The sequence below is a fragment of the Pseudorca crassidens genome, chromosome 19 (assembly GCF_039906515.1).
Source record: "Pseudorca crassidens isolate mPseCra1 chromosome 19, mPseCra1.hap1, whole genome shotgun sequence".
Lineage (NCBI taxonomy): Eukaryota > Metazoa > Chordata > Mammalia > Artiodactyla > Delphinidae > Pseudorca > Pseudorca crassidens.
This window is the reverse complement of record NC_090314.1, coordinates 5093224-5108776: the sequence shown is the minus strand read 5'-3', so window position 1 is coordinate 5108776 and position 15553 is coordinate 5093224. Positions and strand designations below refer to the sequence as shown.

The 15553-nt window shown below is 58.3% G+C and overlaps 1 protein-coding gene across 1 annotated transcript in view; it reads right to left on the bottom strand.

Moving 5' to 3' along the window:
* Positions 1 to 15553, bottom strand: part of ADORA2B (adenosine A2b receptor) — a 19149-nt gene extending 3596 nt beyond the window's left edge. Inside the window, exon 1 of the mRNA XM_067715496.1 lies at positions 15188 to 15553. Coding sequence (XP_067571597.1) covers positions 15188 to 15525 — 338 coding nt within the window. The 5' untranslated portion in view covers positions 15526 to 15553. The remainder of the gene's footprint in view (positions 1 to 15187) is intronic.

The window sequence follows — 15553 nt, the reverse complement described above, 5'->3', positions numbered from 1 at the left end:
GGTCCCAGCCTTCTCCGTGACCCCCTGCACCAGGGCCCTTCTCCCCTACTGGCTCATTATTTTATTCAGAGTTCTTCCTTGTATTACCACACACTCCGCTGGCACTGGAAACAGAATCACAGCCCTTGTGGGCTGTGAAGCTAACGGAAGAGACAGAAAATAAACAGGTAAACACTCAAAGGTACAATCATAAGTCAGAAGGAGTCTGGCCAAACCAAAAGGAACAGGGTGCAGATTAGAGAAAACCAGGAAGAGCTTGGACACAGGGTGTCAGGGAAGCCTCTTAGGCAGCAGAGCCGGAGGTGCAGGGGGCAGGGAGGCTCTGAAAAGTGGGGAGAAGCCATTCTAAGCAGAGAGAACAGAATGTGCATGGCTTCCAGACAGGAAAGGGTTTCGAACTTCCTAGAGAAGCAGAGGGGTGAGGCGGGCCCGTCCCCCGGCCGGGGGAAGGGGCTGGAGCTTGATACTCAGATACCCCAGTGCTGCGGGATGCCATGGGGGGCTCGAGGCACACTGGGGGGACGGCACTGGTTTCGGCTGTGTGAAGCTCACCGTGGAGACTGAGTTTCAGAGCCACCAGAAGGAAAGCAGAGCAGTTAGGAAACTACTTCAGTGGTTAACTCAAGAGAAGACGTTGGCGTGGGGCAGGATGACAGCGAAGACAGGGCTCACAGACCCCACCCCCCATCCTAGCAGCTCTGAACCACACGGCCACACGACACGCTGGGGCCTGGGGGAGACACGTGCCTACAGACTCCCCCGGCCGCCAGCCGCACAGGGCACATCAGACGCGCGGCCGCCCCGCCTGAGCGCCGCTCCGCAGGCACCAGGCCCGCGCGCATCCCCCGTCTCGCGAGGTCAGGGCACCATCGCCAGCTACAGATGTGGAGGCTGAGGCTCCCACGGTTAAATGATTGGCCTGCTGCCCCTGAACTGCAGTCAGGACACAAACCCACCGACCTGATCTGATTCCGGTTTTGCCCAAAGCAGTCACTTTCCTGCTCAGGACCCCGTGGTTCTTCTCACAGATCCCAGCTCCCCCCTCCGCCAGCCCCGACTCTGCTGCCCTCTGCCCGGGCCAAAGCTGCCGGCCGTTCCAGGGATCCTCCGCCCCCAACTCCGTGGCCGGCCACCTGGGAAGCGGCAGAGGCCTCTGCTGCCCGCTCGGCAGGCAGTCCTTATAAGGCGGCAGGGAGACGCTTCTGCTGGCGGACACAACCAGACCCACAGCAAGACGTGGGCGCCAAAGGCAGACGCGCTTTTAGCGCCGGAGCTGCAGCCCCACGATGGCAGAACAGTCCGTGTCCGCGAGACGCTGCCTGGACCCAGGCACGGGTGGGAGACGGCCAGGGATGCTGGGGAGAGCAGGCCGGTGTCCCTGCACCGGGCGAGAGGCTGGGGTCACGACCCCCGGGTCTCTGGCATCTCACGGGGGGTGGTGGGCTCCGCTCTCCTCCCCCATACCCTCTCGTCTCCCACTTCCGGCTGGGCCTCTGTCCTCTCCCTGAGCGCCCCACTCCCACCCTGCCCACCCCTCGCTCCTTTGCTCCCCGAGCACCAGGGGCTCTCAGAGCATCCTCGTATGTGTGTGCGCGCGTGCCCCCCACATCATTCCTGAACGGCGGGAACGTGTCCTTTCCCACATCCGCCCCAATTGCAGGAGGAGTAAATGGAAGGCGATGAGTAGAGGAAATGTAGGTGGCGGTATTACACCGAGCAAGCAGGAACAACTCCAGCCCACACAAAAGGGGTGTCTCCTGGGGGAGTCCACCCTCTGGGAAGTGGCTGTGCCCCCGCTGTGCCGGACCCACCCACTCTCCATGCAAGGGGCTCATTAGCTAAGGAGCCGGATCGAGAGACAGTCACAGCTAAAGGGAACAGTGTGGACGCCCGGGCTCACATCATGACACAGGGCTTGCCAAGCGCTGCCTGACAAGCGCTGGCCTATTTCTGGGCCAGGGTCCCCCCCGCTCCGGCTCTGCAGCCCTCGGCTCAGACCAGGCCACACGCTCAGCCTCGGAAGCCAGAATTCCCAGCGCTCAGGGTGCCCTGAGTGCGGCAGATCCCCAAGGGCAGCCACCCCGGCAGTGACACTGAGTCCAGACAGGGGCTGGGGAGAGCCAGAGCTCTGCTCTCAGAAAAATGGGGAGAGCGGTGGCTGCAGAACCCACCCCTGCGGGGCCTCTGAACACAGATTTCGTGTGTGCAAAGCACTTTATCAATGCAAATCACTAGGTAAGTACACCCCGAGTTCTGTCCTGCTCCTTAAAATTGCCGATTGTTCCTTTAGGGACTTTTCCCTTTATGTTCTGTTTCGCTCCCAAGTTTCATTTCTCTGTAATAGAAACACTTCTGCTCCAAAGCAACATACACATTCTCAGAAAACGTCATATTCTCTAAAATCGCACACAAACAGTAACGGGACTTACATGAAAATGGGGTGAGGACAGACCACTCAACACCTACCAAGAGTTATAACTAGAGTGCTAACAAGATAACTTGGACGGCCCAGCAGGCAGGTCCGCGGAGGGGGTGGGGGTAGAGGCTGCCGCGGTGAATATTAAAAAAGTCCCCAGAAAGTCTAATGGAAATCCCGGCAAAAGTGCAATTAGAGCAAGGCCGACGGGTGCCAAGGCAATGCAGCCGGGCCCTGCTTCCCCCCGCCCCCCCCCCCCCCGCCCCGGTCCTGGGAGCCGCTCTGGGCTGCACAGCAGTCACACTGAGGGCTCTTCCCGCCCCTGCTGAAGCCGGCCAGGCTAATCCCACTATTCCTGCTCCTGTGTCCGGGCAGAACGCCAGATGAACCCAGACAGTGCCTGCACCATCCCAACACCGCTCGCCCAGCGCATGCGTCCCGTTCACAGGACAGAAATTCCCCTGAAGTGCAGCCCTGGGCTCCCGTGGAGCCCCGCGTCCCCAGGGCCCCTCGCAAGAGCCTCCCCGGGGGGCTGCAGGGCCATCCCCTCCCGCGGAGCCAAGACTTCCTCCAAGGCAGGGACTCCCTCACTCACGCTCGTATCCAGAACACCTCACACCGGGCCTGGCGAGCAAAGCCCCGACGCCAGCCTGACTTTGTAAGAAAGGAACAGAGCTCTGGTTCCTTGGCACACGTACCCGCTGAACACCCACCCGGTAGCTCTAGACAAACAAGCCGAGGGGCGCGTGGACGTGTCCCGAGCTCCAGCTTGTAGCTCACAAGAGGCATCTGTCTAAGAGGGACCTCCTGAGGCTGAAGAGTTGCTTCCCACCAAGGTAACAGGGGTTTCAGACGTTGTCACGGACAGAAGCAGTAGCAGTTCTGCACTGTGCCCATTCAAGACCCAGGATCCACAAAGCTTCCCGCAAAGAAGGCCGAAGGCCCACATGACCTCACCGAGGAATTCTCGCAAACACGTAAGGAACAAATAAAACGATTTTTACACAAAAAGAACTGCTTGGTTCTGTTGACGTTAAGTTCAGGTCTAGGGGTGGGAGGAGGGTCTCCCATCTACCGTCTGTGGTAAATAAATGTCTTGAGGGCCAGCCGCCTTGTGGCCTGAGATGGTCACGGCTGGAGCCTGCAGGGCCGCTGGAGGCCAGGACAGCGCCTGCCCACCTGCTGCATGACAAGCTCTGGCCGCCGGAGCTGCCCTTCAGGCTGAGTTCCTCCCGGGAGGCCAGGACCACTCTGGCTCCTGGGGGTACCCCATCCCCTCCACCAAGTTCAGACATGCCTGAATCCCGGTGGGGACCTGAGCCGAGCCACTGCCAAGGTGCAGTGGGTGGAAGAGATGCCACCTGTCCTTCATGGCCACCCGGGAGCCTCAGAGGGAGAGTGCAGGAAAGAATGCGGGCAGCTGTCCGCACCAGGTCAGCACGGCCAGAGGAGGCCGTCCAGAGTGGCCTACAGAGATGGCGGTGGTGGCCAGGACCAGGTCTCCCAGAGCTCACCTTTGAGGCTGGTTCTCGGCGAGGCTCCCATTTTGGTCTCATGTATCGGGTGGGACCTGGGGACAGCCCAGGGTCGCTGGGCTCCAGACTCTGGTCTCTTTGACGTGAAATAAGAACCCCCGAGAGAAAAGCCCACTGCCTGAACCCAGACCAGAGAAGAAAGAGGATACCTGTCATCCTCTCTCCCCGCAAAGGTACCCTCCTCCCACGGCTGGGGCTGAAACACACTGCGCTTCAGACACACCATTAATTGTCAACAGCGTCAGCCACCACGCACACTAACGACCAGTTAGACGTCAGGAGACACGCGGCATCGGAGGGCGCGGCATCCTGTTACTGGTGACGGTAACTTTGAAGGTAACTGCTCGCGGGGGCGTCCACCAGGCTTCTCCGCTGGGACTGCTCATCCCTCTGTGATCGGCTGTACCTCGTGGTGCATAGACTTTGAGATTCTGTAAACATCTTGGCCCTCATCAAACTTTCACCGGTGAGTTTTATCACCTATTGACTGTTCTTCCCTGAACCGGTTATTACGATGACAGTTGCCAAGTGATGACCCTCTTACACTCAGTCATCCCTACTCATTAGTGAGCTGGCATTCTCCTGCACGCAGGAGTTCCTCCAAGTCATTATTTAACAAAACAAAACAAAGCTCTCCTAGCTGCGTTCATCACGAGGGCCTAGAAGAAATGACGCTCCAGCAGCCAGGAGCGCTCCTGCCGAATCTTGGTTTGTAAATACCATTCTCCACTGCAAGGAAACAGGGCTCCTTGGAGAAACGGCTGATTCCAAAGCCAGAAAGTACAATGGAGCCTGAAAACCCTTTCTGTGCCAGAAAGTAAGAAGTGCTCAAAAACGTGACGGGAACGCTCAAAGAGAAGTCAGCTTGCACAGGCTCTCATTCTCCAAACTTGGGCATCAAAGTGAATAACAGGTATGGACTGTAACACATTAAATGAAAATAAAATTCCCTAAGTCCACTGGCATGTAAAAAACATAATTTAAGGAAAAGCAGGGAAAGGTAAACCTCTTCTCTACAGAAGAAGGACAACTGATACAGTGGAAGGAATGAAAAGAAATAAAATTACCATCTGACATGGTAATAATTGATCCAAGCAAGAATCATCAACGGGGAAAACACATCTTTACAGTGATGAACGCTAGCAGTGATGAGATTCAACACAACAGCAGTGGGACAGATTGACCCCGTGTGCCGTCCTATGTGATGGGCTGAAATGGACACACCATCAGGTAGACAGTATTCCCACCAAAAATGTTCAACTTGAGAATCTAATCATAAAGAAACAACCAAACTCAAAATAATGTATTGCCATGAAAGAGAGGGGGGCGGGGAAAAGACTGAGGAATGCTTCCAGATTAAAGAAAACCAAAGGCACATATTAAATGGACGTGGGACCTTTTATTGGAATCTGAATTTTTAAAAAACTGTAAAGAAAATGATCGGGATAACTGGGACATCTGACTATAGACTGTACCATGTCAATGTTAAAGCTCTTGATTGTGTGTGTGTGTGTGTGTGTGAGAGAGAGAGAGAGAGAGAGAGAGAGAAAGCGAATGTAGCAAAACACGAACCATGTGGGAACTTGTCTTAGTTTTGAAACTTAGAAGTTGTGAAAAAACACACACTAGTTCAGAATGACTCATTCTTTCTGAAACCACAGACCACATTAGATTAGTCAAATGGACACAAATGTGTGTGTGTATAACTATATATATATGTATATATAGTTATACACACACACACAGATATAGATACATATATACAAATATATCTTTTAATAGCAGGGACTTTTTAAAAAGTACAAAATGAATGCAGTATGTGTGTGCTTGTGTATGTATTAAAAAAAACTACGTTTCTCACGACTTCTGAAAACGCCAAACTTAGGAGCTATTTACCCCTCTAGGCGATGCCAGTATGTCTTTTCCCCTCCCTCTCCTTCTCAGTCTTCCACTCTCCCCGGCTTTATCCTGAGGACACCCTCCCCGGGCTTGCCGTGTCTCAACGACAAGCCGGTCCATCCCTATCGGGGCAGGTCCCCCCAGCACACGTGTGTGTACACACGTGCGCACACACACTGACAACCCCTAGACACGTCACACGCTAGTAACTGGACTCGCCCACTGGAGATGCCGGGGGGAGCAGCGTGAGCCCTGCTTATAAAGAAGCAGCAAAGGCAACCTTAAACCGATGACAAATAACCTAGAAAATACCCACAAGCATGCAGAGAGTGGCAAGGGAATCCAGGGTGCCTCCCAGAGAGAGTGTCGTGGAAATCGGCAGGAGTCGGCAGGTGCAGGACACCCCAAGCAGGGAGAACGGCACGTGCAGAGGCCTGACCTCGGCCAGGGGATCGAGGGGGTCCTGAGAAGCAAAGCAGAGACACAAAGGGGAGAGGGGGGCGGGGGAGGCCGGCCCTGTCCCCAGGCGCGAGCAGGGCTGCAGGGGCAGCAAGGATGCAGGGCGGGCAGCGGGGACAGGGAGGAAGCCGAGGGGGGACCAAAGAGACCGGGCTGCAGGCGGGGTGGAGGCGTGCAGCCACCAGCACCTGGTCTGGGATGTCTTTCACTAGCGCTTGAGACTCTACATTATAAAAAAAGAAAAAAGAAAAAAAAAGGCAGCTTTGGCATTGGCGGTGTCAAAATCAGCGCTGGAAATCAAGATGTGGGACAGAAAGCTGCTTTGGGGAGCCCTGTGCGGGGCAGGGCGGTAGCAGACCGGCCAAAAGCAACGCCAGTGGGGCTGAGAGAGGAGAGAGCAGCTTGAGGATGTTTAAACAGCGCTGGGTCTGGAGTGATGCTGTCAGGAGGGGCTGGATACGGAGCCGAGAAGGGCCGTCCAGCCTGGAGCTCCCCGAGCGCCGCCCGCCACGTACCCCGCCCCATGCGGGCGCCTTAACGGCCCCCGTGCCTCTGGGATGGGCCACCTGGCGGCCCAGAAACCCGGGCTCACCTGGACTCTTCCTCTCCTCGGGCCCAGCATCCTGCCCAGTCAGCGAGTCCTCCTGAACCCGTCACCCCTGTGACCCCGTGTCCTCCTCGCTGGCCCGCCGCTCGGCACGTGGTGTCCAGGCGGACGCCAGCCCAGCCGCGTCTCTGGTCCCCGTTCACCGACTGTACCCCCAGGGCCCACCTCTGGTCTCGGGGGTCCTCCCCATCCTGGTCTTCTGGTCGGCTGCACGGTTTTCCCCGTGGCCCCTCTGCTCCAGACTCTGCCCGACCTCCCGGCTGGCGCGGCGCGTCAGTCTGCTTCCATGGAGCCCTAAGCCAGAAACAGGTTGGTGGGGAAGAGAGGTTCCAGCTTTGCAGACAGCAGGTTCCAGACGGGATTTAGGGATGGAGCAGAAGTCAAGAGGAAGGCTGCCTGCTGACCAGCCTAGGGCGGCCTCGCCCCTCAGGCATCACGCCTGCACTTCCCGAGTAGCTGGGCACTTATCCCTCACGTCCCCACCCTTCCCTGGCTGAAGCTTGAGACCCAGTGACGGAGGATGGGGCTGGAGGAGAGTCCTGATTATACACAATCTATGCCACAGCAAGAATCCGAACCACGTGAACCCAAAAGTGGTTTTTCAAAACTGACTCCAAAAGATTTAACCTTCAATCAAAAGTAAAAATATGAACGCTAAAATTTAAAAACAAACAGAAATAGAAGAACTAGGGGGAAAAAGTCAAGGAACTCTTCCAGGGGAGAACAAAAGACTAAAGTATTGGAACCTTATATGGAACAGTACGTTTACAAGACAGAAACAGTCAAGGAGGGAAAGTCTCCATCTACTTATTAAGAATCCCAGAAGGAAAAACAGACGGAATGGAGATAAGGAAATAATCTAGGAAAATTCTTTTTTAAGATTTCAGAGCTGAAGACAGACCTAAGTCTTCAGACTGGCAAGGCGTCGTCCCCAGGTGAAGGAGACAAGCTGAAAGTCAACATTTAGACCCAACCTCGTGGAATTTCAGAACACCAAGCAAAGCAAAAGATCCCAAAGGCTTCCGAGGAAACAGAGTTACAAAGAAGGATTACACCCACGTCGGACTTCTTGGGCACCCTGGGTGTTAGAGCAATGCCTTCAAGCCTCTGAGCGTATCCAGTCCCACTACCAACCACGTGTGAGAAAGGAAAACGTTGCTGGCATGAAAGAACCCACGTCCTGAAAGAGCTACCTACGGATGGTATATAGACAAACATGTGGAATCCCAGAAAGAGGAAAGAAAACATGCGGGAGGGGGGCAAGAAATGGCAGAAGCACCCCAAGAGTATGATGGGGAGACCCAGCACGACACCCGCGCAGCACCGTGCACCCTCCGCGATGAGCGGGAAGGAGCTGGGTAGTCCTCTGATTTCCAGATGGGAAGTTGATGGTCCAAACACGAGGCTGACTGAAATGGGGCGTAATTCTAAGCAGTGGGCGGCACCTACAAACAGAACCCACGTGACCTGCCATGAGCCCCATCTCCTGGAGAAGATGGGCTTAGCGACAAGAGGGCATTTCTGCTCCAGTCACCCTGCTCTGCTCGGGAAACGCGTGCGCAGAACATTACACGCGCCGGGTATCGGTTTCCACTTTTCAGAAACTCTCTACACAGTGCAGGAAACTTTATTATAGATACAGAATAAAATGCAAATGTTATGAACCTTGACACTGTAAAAGCAATGGTATAATGTAAATGTGTCCAGTGCGTAATTTGTGCAGGAAAAAAACAACTAAGAAGCAGTGGTTTCCTCTAACAGGCAAGTGGGAAATCAGAGGTCAGACTGGGTGACTTCCTTCCCCCAGTTTACCCTTTCATATGGTTTCATTCCCTTTACTACGGCATGGATCGCCTTTGGAAAGTAACACCTCCTACCTGTCCAAAGTAAGGTAGAGACGGGGTGACAGCAGAGGTGGAGAGATGGCGGGGGGAGGGTGGTACACGTTTCCTCATTTTTCTTGACGGGTTAACAGCTACCGCCTACAAGTGATGGAATCAGAAACAGAGGCTGAAATAGGATCCACAGGAAAAAATCAAAATATGACAGAAATTGGAAGGAACAGGGCTTGTGTCGTGCGGTAGGCAGTCGACAGATTCTGTTTCAAGACGGCAGCACAAACCCAGCTGTCGCCGTGGAGGGTGGAGTGGCCCTGGGAACCAGTGTGGGAGGGCTTCCAGGCAGAGGGGCTGGTGTGGGCCACTCGGCCTTTCCCCGTGGAGCCCTCTGTGCTTTTGAATACCTACTTCTTCACACTAGTGGATTTCTAACGTAGGACACGACAAACAAAACCAAGTCCTTCGTGGACTTACCAGTGCCTTGAGGACAAAACCCACACTGCTCAGCAAGCCTCCGGGCCCCTCGGACCCGCGGTGCTGGGACCCCGACCCTGCGGCCCGGCAAGCCCACTGCTCCCACACAATCCCCACCGCGCCGTAACCCTGCATCCTCCCATCCTTCTCCCACATGAAACTTTGGCATCAGCCCCCCAGAAGGACCGCCGCCCCCTGTCACCCCGGGCCGAGTTAGAAGGCCATCCTCAGCCCGTGACAGCCTGTTCCCAGCTTTAATTCTTTCAAAGAAGGTACAGTTGCTCTTTGCGGTCCAGTCCCTGCTGCCAACGGCAGTGTCTCCAGCCTGTCAGCCTCCGAGGTGAAGATCACAGCCTGCTAACGGGTCTCCTGGGTCTGGGTCGGGGCGGGGGGGGGGCGGCGGGGTATAAGAACCACGCTGAAGCCCAGCCCCTGAGGGTCAGTAATGAGTCAGAAGCATCAGAAAAGGCTGGGCCTCGCTTCCCGCATCTGAGGAAGGGGAGGCGGCCAACAGGCTCCCGCGGTCCGGGCAGCTGAGTCACATCCTGTGACGGTTCATGCACCTGCCAAGGCACCGGCCTCCTTCCCCTCTGGCCACGGTGCTGTTCCGCTGCGTCCTCTATCCTGGTGACATTTAAAGGGTCCCACTCATGACCGCCGGGGTGCCCCCACGTCCACGCCGAGAGGCTGCAGCCTCTCCCTCCAGGGGACACAGGCTTACCCCGCCCTGGCCGTGTGACCTGGGCCGATGACAGCTCTCTGAGCCCTGTCCTCCCCACCTGTGGATCTGGAGGTGACAGGATTGCCCCCAGAAGGCTGTCGCAGGGGCTCACCGAGACGAGGCATGGGGGGGGGCGGTGCCCAGAAAAGGTCAAAAGAGCGGCTGCCGCTCACAACCGTGCCCTGCGTTCCAGTGTCCAGAGCACACCTGTCTGCCCGCGTGTCCCTGCCCTGGTGTTGTGACCCCGGCCGGCAGGCAAGCGTGAGGTGGAGACAGGGTACCACAGGGCAGCTGTGCCCGCGGTCACAGCTCGTCTGCCTGTGCAAACGCAGTTAACTCTGCCCCTTGACACATACTTTTTCTGCACGTGATCAAAGGCCACCTGTGCTTTCCAGAATCCTGTGCAAACGCTACTGAGCCGCAGAGCCGGGCACTGTGTCCCTGCGAGGCTGCTGCCCCAGCATCAGAGCCCGAGGGCCGCAGCCTCCCCCGCAGAGGGGCTCCTGGTCACCATGGTCACCATGGTCCAGGGCAGCCTAAGGTCGCGGGGGACCCCATCCCCCTCCCCCGACCCCCCAGGTGCTCGGGGCTCCGTCTCCACCTCCCCCTGCCCCAGGGGCTCCTGCACGAACATCCAGCTGGTTGGACTCTACCCGCAGCGAGGGGACGGGACCCCAGGCGCCCTCCAGATTGGAGATGGGCCGGAGGGGAGCAGCGGGTGGGGGGGGTGTGATCCCCGCAGGAGCTGGTCCAGAGCTGCCAGAGGGCACAGGCAACGAGGCCCAGGAGGAACTCTCGGATTCCACCAAGAGGGGGCCCTGCAGGGGTGGCCTGATGGGGGGGACACGGTGACAACGGAAGTGGAGGCCGTGAGACTGGACGGCATGTCAGAGAAGCTTCCTGTCAAGAAAACCAAGGAACGGCCGGCATGTGGGTGGGGCGAGCGGCGACGGAGGGTCCGTTTCGCATGTTCGGATAGTGATGGGGGTTCCCTGGGGCCACGGTAACAAAGCGCGGCGAACTTGAGCGGAGGCTGACACCACTCACTCCCTCCACTCCCTGGAGGCCAGGAGCCCGGAATCAAGCGCGGCAGGGCCAGGCTCCTCACGGGCTCTAGGGGAGGCGGGGCTCTGGTGGCCGCCCAGCATCCCAGTCTTTGCCTCCATCTGCAAACGCCTTCCCCCTTCTCTCTGCGTGTTTACTTTATAGGAATGGGGTTTCACTTAGGGGCCACCAGGTCATCCCGGGTAAGCTCCTCCTCTGAAGATCGACATAAGGTGATGTTCATTCTTTTCCCACCTAAGGCCAAATTCACAGGTTCTGGGGATTAGAGTGTGGACACCATTCAACCCACTCCAATGGGAATGATCTGGAAGAGAAAGACAGCCCTGGTGTGGAAGAAGGGAGGACCCAAGGCGGGGAGTGGCGGGACCCAGAGCTGAAACCTTCTTTCTCAGCTTTATTTCAAAACAACATTACAGGGACTTCCCTGGTGGCTCAGTGGTTAAGGACCTGCAGGGGACACGGGGTCGAGCCCTGGTCTGGGAAGATCCCACATGCCGTGGAGCAACTAAGCCCGTGCGTCACAACTACTGAGCCTGCGCTCTAGAGCCCGAGAGCCACAATTACTGAAGCCTGTGCGCCTAGAGCCTGTGCTCCGCAACAAGAGAAGCCACCGCAATGAGAAGCCCATGCACCGCAGCACAGAGTAGCCCCCGCTCGCTGCAACTAGAGAAAGGCCACGCGCAGCAACGAAGACCCAACGCAGCCAAAAGAAAAAAAAAAGTAGATAATGTTTAAAAAAAATCACAGGTGAATTTTATTGTATGCGAACTGCAGCTCAATTTAAAAAAAGAAAAAGTGAAAAAATAAAAGAACGCTCAAAATCCCCTGCCAGCCTCCTATAGTTCAGTCACCTGCAAGGAGCTCGGTGGAGGCCACCTTCTCACCCAAGACACAGTCTTGCTAAGAGGTCCCCAACACCTCCCTCCCAGACTGGACACGTGAGGCTCTGAGAAGATGCCTCCACGCGGCAAAGGGGGCAGGAGAGTGAGCAACCAGGGACAGACAGACAGACGCGGCGCCTGCCATCCTGCTGACCCACCCAACCAACCCAGCGCCCCCAGAAACACCCTCCTTCGGCCCCAGCAGACACTCAGCAGCGCGGTGCAGGGGAAACGGGGTCCAGGAGCCGGGAGGGCAAGCCTCCAGGCGGGCAGAGGGGAACCACGCGGCACTCCAGTGGCCTGGGGTGCGGCTGACAGGCAACAAGATTAGGGAGGAGGAAGGGCTCCTGCCGGAAACGCCTGAGCCAGCAGCTGCGGGCAGACACCCCTGCCCCGCAGAGCCCCGCCCTGCCGGCTCCCCAGAGCACCACTGGGCCTGGACCCCCGGCCGGGGCCTGCGTCAGGAGCCGCGCGCACGTGAACTGCAGGTAGCGGATGTTCTCCTGTGTGTGGACGCCCCTTGCTCTCAGGCCAAGGGCAGGGCCCGGTGTAGGCAGACACGCCTCCTGGTCAGGTCGGCACAAGTTCTCGTCTTCGTTTCCGGCCATCTCCTCGGGCGCCCCTTTCCTGCAACGCTGCCTGGTCAGTATCTGCCTTGACAGCTGGGCAGCCGCAGGGCTGCAGGCTCTGCGGCCTCGAGCCGTGCCCACGGCGGACCGCGCGGGCCTCCGTCAGAGCCTTGGGGCACCGGTGACGAGTCCAAGCCCCCGCTCGTGCCCGGGTAGGAGGTGGGCCTAAGCTTCTGGCCCTCACCCGGTTACTGCTGCCTCTACAGGGAGTCCCCTCCTCCCCAGCACACTTCCAACTTCACTCCCACTGACCCGTGACCCCAGGGAGGGCCTCGGAGCCGAGTGGGAGCTGCCCGGCCAGGATCAGTAAAGAAGGGAGCCCCCCGTCTCTCTGACTCCCAGAGGTCCTCGAAGTTTGGTGGGACCGGAAGTCCCCGGTTACATACTGGTACTGGAATCCACACACACCCGGCCCCAGAGGTTCTGATTCGGGAGGGCCCGGTGCGGCCCTGTAATCTGCTCTTTAGCTCAGCAGGCCAGGAAGTGCTGAAACAGGAGCCGTGAGGACCTCTCCAGCCCGTGACGATGGGCTGGGCGCCAGGGGCCAGGACACATGCCATTCCTTCCTGGGACAGGTCACACACACCTCCTGCAGACCTCTGACCTGCTGCGGGCAGGCCTGGAGGGCAGGGGTGGGACCGGCACTCACTCCGGGGTGCTCCGCCCTCCCCAGCCTACATCCCGCCCTCCTGGCTTCAGCAAACGCAAAGGAGAAGTTAGGGACCTGTGATTCACATTTCTTTCGCCTTCACACACCCACACCCATTCCTTCAAGACCCCGCCCAGCAGAGACCGGGACAAGAAGTAACAGATTTAAACTTTCATGGAACTTCCTGCTCCGTGGGGCACGGGGGATTCTTCCGGTAACTCGGTAACTCGCACTGAGCTGAGGTCTCTCTGGACCTCTGCCAGGGCCAAACCCAAGGGGCTTCCGTGAGATAAGGCTGGGGCTTGTGGCTGCCTGCTGGGTGCAAACAGTCCAAAAGGCTACCAAGTAACCAACACAAGGACCAAGAGGCAGGAAAGGGAGCCCTAAGAGAAAAGAAGCTCATGCCGTGCGCCCCGGTCCTCGGAAACCCCTGGGCTCTGTCACACCTGATGGGACACATGGGGCCTCCTGGTCACAGGCCAAGGGCAGCAGCACGTGGAAAGGCCCAGACACACAGAGGAGGCTCACAGCCTGGCCAAGCAGGAGGCTCCTGCCCTCGCTGGAACCCAGGACACAAAGCACAGGGAGCAGGTGTGCCACGCCAGCCTGCTACAAAGGCTTCTGGGAGCATGCCCCCCACCCCTGTCAATTCCCTCAAACACTTTTCCCGTATAGCCACCAATTCACAGCAAGCAGAATCCACTTCCAGAAACAGCCGTCTGCTCTCCGCCCACATGCCAAACACTGATGCCACACACAGCGGGAACATGGGGCCAGCGCTGAGACCCAGTCCTGCTGCTACACTGATTCAGAGGCACCATCCTGCGTGTCCTCCCCTTGCCTACAGGACGCAGGTACCTACCTCTGGAATTACTGGCAGGATTAAAGGATGTAAGTTTAAAGCGCCCGACAGAGTTGGCACTCAAGAGATTAATTCCTTCCTTTCCCTCCTACTCAATTTCCCTGTCTCAGTTCTAGACCTAAAGAGATCCCAAGCTCACCCAACTCAGAAACGCCAAAGGGCATCCAGGCGCGCGCAGGAGAGAGCGAGAGAGCGAGAGAGGAAGAGGGAGAAGGAGAGGGAGGGAGGAAGGAGGGAGGGATGGAGAGAGGGAGGGAGGGAGGAGAGAGAGGGAGGGAGGGAGGAGGGAGAGGGAGGGAGGGAGAGGGGGAGAGAGGGAGGGAGGAGGGAGGGAGGAAGGAGAGAGGGAGGGAGGGAGGGAGGGAGAGAGACAGAGAGAGACAGAGAGAGAGAGAGAGGGAGAGAGGGAGGGAGGGAGGGAGGGAGGGAGGGAGGGAGAAAGTAAATACTTTCAATTAAGCCCCACATGATGCTTGTGATGCTCGGGCTCTCCAGCTCCCAGCTACACCTGGGACTCCGCTCCCCTTGCCGGCTGGCTCCTACATCTTCGGACTGTGGGAGAAACAGTGACCCGCAAGTCCTCCAGCGTTTGGAAACCCTGGTGGCACTTTCCCAGCCGCTGGGACTGGGCAGCAGATAAACAAGGCTATACAACGCACGAGGCTCTCAGGCTGTCGGTCTCGGCGAGCCGGGAAGCACTTTAACTCTCTCTGAAGTATAAGAAGGTGATGAGAGTCCGCACGAAGCGCGCAGCGTTCCCCAAAGTTAACTGGCACCTCCACCCGGGTCGGCAGGTACAGCCTGAAGTCGGGCGGCGAGTCGCGTCATTTTGCCCACGCATATCCCAGCGTCCAAGGTTGCCCTGGAGCCTCTCTCCCCGGCCCTACCGCCCAGCGCTCGCCGGGCCCCTTCCCGCCCGCTCGGGGCGCTTTCCCCGGAGCTGCCCCGCCGGGCCGCACCCCCGGGGCCCCAGGGCTGTCCCTACTCGGATCCCCTGAAGGAGGCGCGCGCCCGGGGTACCGAGAGGGTCGAGCCCGGCGCACGTGTGTCCGGAGGCTGCGGGCCGGAACTCGCGCGCCCCGCGCCCCGGCCGGGAGGGTCTGGGGTCCCGGGGGCCGGGGCGGACGGAGCTCCGCGGGGCCGGGGCCTCACCTGAGCGGGACGCGCACGGCCAGGTACCTGTCGACGGCCACGGCCAGGAGGCTGAAGATGGAGCTCTGCGTGACCACCAGCACGAAGCAGGCGAGGAAGAGGCAGCTGTGGAAGTCGGTGCAGAAGCCCAGGCTGATAGTGACGGCGAAGGGGATGGCGAAGAGCCCCACGGCCACGTCGGCCGCCGCCAGGGACACCAGGAAGTAGTTGGTGGGCGTCTGCAGCGCGCTCGAGGCGCCCACCGCCGCGCACACCAGCACATTGCCGGCCACCGCCAGCGCGGCCAGCGCCAGCTCCAGCACCACGTACAGCGCGGCCTGTGTCAGCTCCAGCGGCATCGCCACCCGGCCCAGCCACGCTGCCACG